The 1,716-nt window shown below is 30.1% G+C and overlaps 1 protein-coding gene across 1 annotated transcript; it reads right to left on the bottom strand.

Moving 5' to 3' along the window:
* Positions 1–332: 332 nt before the first annotated feature.
* LOC127100798 (uncharacterized) lies at positions 333–1,270 on the bottom strand. Its single transcript, XM_051038074.1, has 2 exons — positions 926–1,270; positions 333–853 (listed from the first exon to the last, which is right to left on the bottom strand). The coding sequence occupies exons 1-2, from the start codon at positions 1,200–1,202 to the stop codon at positions 582–584; spliced, it is 549 nt and encodes a 182-aa protein (XP_050894031.1). The 5' UTR covers positions 1,203–1,270; the 3' UTR covers positions 333–581.
* Between the last annotated feature and the right edge of the window lie 446 nt (positions 1,271–1,716).

Here is a 1,716-nt window from a genome sequence, read left to right as displayed (position 1 = left end):
TCCTTGTTTAAGGAGGTTCGTGAGAAAATCCTTCTAAAAGCTCTCATATTGATTTGATACTCTCGAGAATAATTCTTAGAAACATGAGTAGGTCATCTTAGACAGAACATGTATAATTCTCTTGTGTTCTTCTCTCTCCCTTATCTTTTTTAGTTTCTATTAATTTCCTTTCTTTTTGTTTTATGCTATCTTTTTATTCATTTGTTTTACAAAATAATTTAATTTTCAACTATAATTTTTCAAATCTCCATAATTCATCTATCTCTTTTTTGTATGGAATTACATGTCCAACAAATATAAATAGTACTCATAATATTTATGGATATAAGAAGTAGTTTAAGAATTATATACTACTTTTCAATATATTAAAAATCTTGTATTACAAGATGCAGAGACACAAAACAACTACTTTTATTGAAGCTCCTCAACTATGTCTTGAATGAATTAGTATAAAACCAAAAAGATCACTCGCTTTATTTTAATTTATTGAAACATATATTAAAAATTAAGAAGAGAAAACTATAAAACTCAAAAGCTCAATGTGTTTCCACATTTTCAAGAACAAGCTAGGGACGTTTATCTTAAGGCGATGATGGCCAAAAGGGACGAAACATTGGCATAATAGAGAACTTCATTTGTCCAATGTTGCAATGTAATCCATTTTTCTCACCGCATGAAAAGTAATAAGGCTTCCATTTGTTTAACACGAACTTGAATCCCTCTCCAACACCTTGTGTGTGATTCGCAATCATCTTAGCCTTCTTAACATCACACTTCATGAAGCTCTTCCAACTTGAATACATGTAAACGCTATGTGGGAAACTCGTTGCATTTGGAGCATCATACTTGAAAACTACACACACAAATATATTAATTAAGATAGAATAGTTTTTATAATGAAGTTAATAATAAAAGAGAAGCTTACCAAGAGTATCATTGAGGTAAAAAGGGCCATTCTTGATAGCCCAATCAGAGTAGTTATAGCCAAAGTGCCAATTTTGAGAACCACCAACGATGATGTTGTTGGATTCTTCTTGTGTCTTATTTATTTGATAATTATGATTTCCAAATCTGGACCACCAATCAGTGTAGTTAAAGTTAGCAAAGGATGGCCAGTCCTTGTTTGCCATAGTAACTGTAAACATTGAAGTGGTTACTATAACAAATAAGGTGAGTACATGAACACTGTTGATGGTGGACATATTGTCGTATATGGTTCTTGTCTATTAGTTGTTTCTAAATAAAGCAAAGGGGATGTGTTAACTGTTATGATTTGGTTTGAGTTATAGAGGGGATTTATATAGAGGTATGTGAAAGGAAATTAAAGCGTTAGGTATCAAACATATATATTTGGTGGTGTGGAATTAACCAATTAACTTTTAATTAGTGTTGATTTAAGTGGAGTTAGAATTTGTAAACCAAGTTGAATTTTAACGAGAAGGAGACAAACAAAATAATTTGGAATCCAAGTAAAAAAATTTAGTTTAAAATATTGTCATCATCAAAATCAAATAGGTTCTTGGAGACATCATACTTGCCAGCGTAAAAATCCATATCATATACATACTTGCCAGCGTAAAAATCCATATCATATATATATCTACCGATTTATTTATTTATTTAAATAATTTATTTATTCATGTGATTATTTAGTTTTAGTTTGTTTCATACACAAGTTAATCCAATACTATTATTATTATTATGTAGAGAATGGGT

This window comes from Lathyrus oleraceus, chromosome 7 (genome assembly GCF_024323335.1).
Source record: "Lathyrus oleraceus cultivar Zhongwan6 chromosome 7, CAAS_Psat_ZW6_1.0, whole genome shotgun sequence".
Lineage (NCBI taxonomy): Eukaryota > Viridiplantae > Streptophyta > Magnoliopsida > Fabales > Fabaceae > Lathyrus > Lathyrus oleraceus.
Note: the sequence above shows the minus strand (reverse complement) of the source record. Positions and strands in the feature narration are given on the sequence as shown.

Coding starts and splice junctions, on each gene's coding strand:
- LOC127100798 (XM_051038074.1), bottom strand. CDS start 1,202: ATGTCCACCATCAACAGTGTTCATGTACTCACCTTATTTGTTATAGTA. Junction 854..925: donor TTACCTCAATGATACTCTTG/GTAAGCTTCTCT, acceptor TTGTGTGTGTAG/TTTTCAAGTATGATGCTCCA.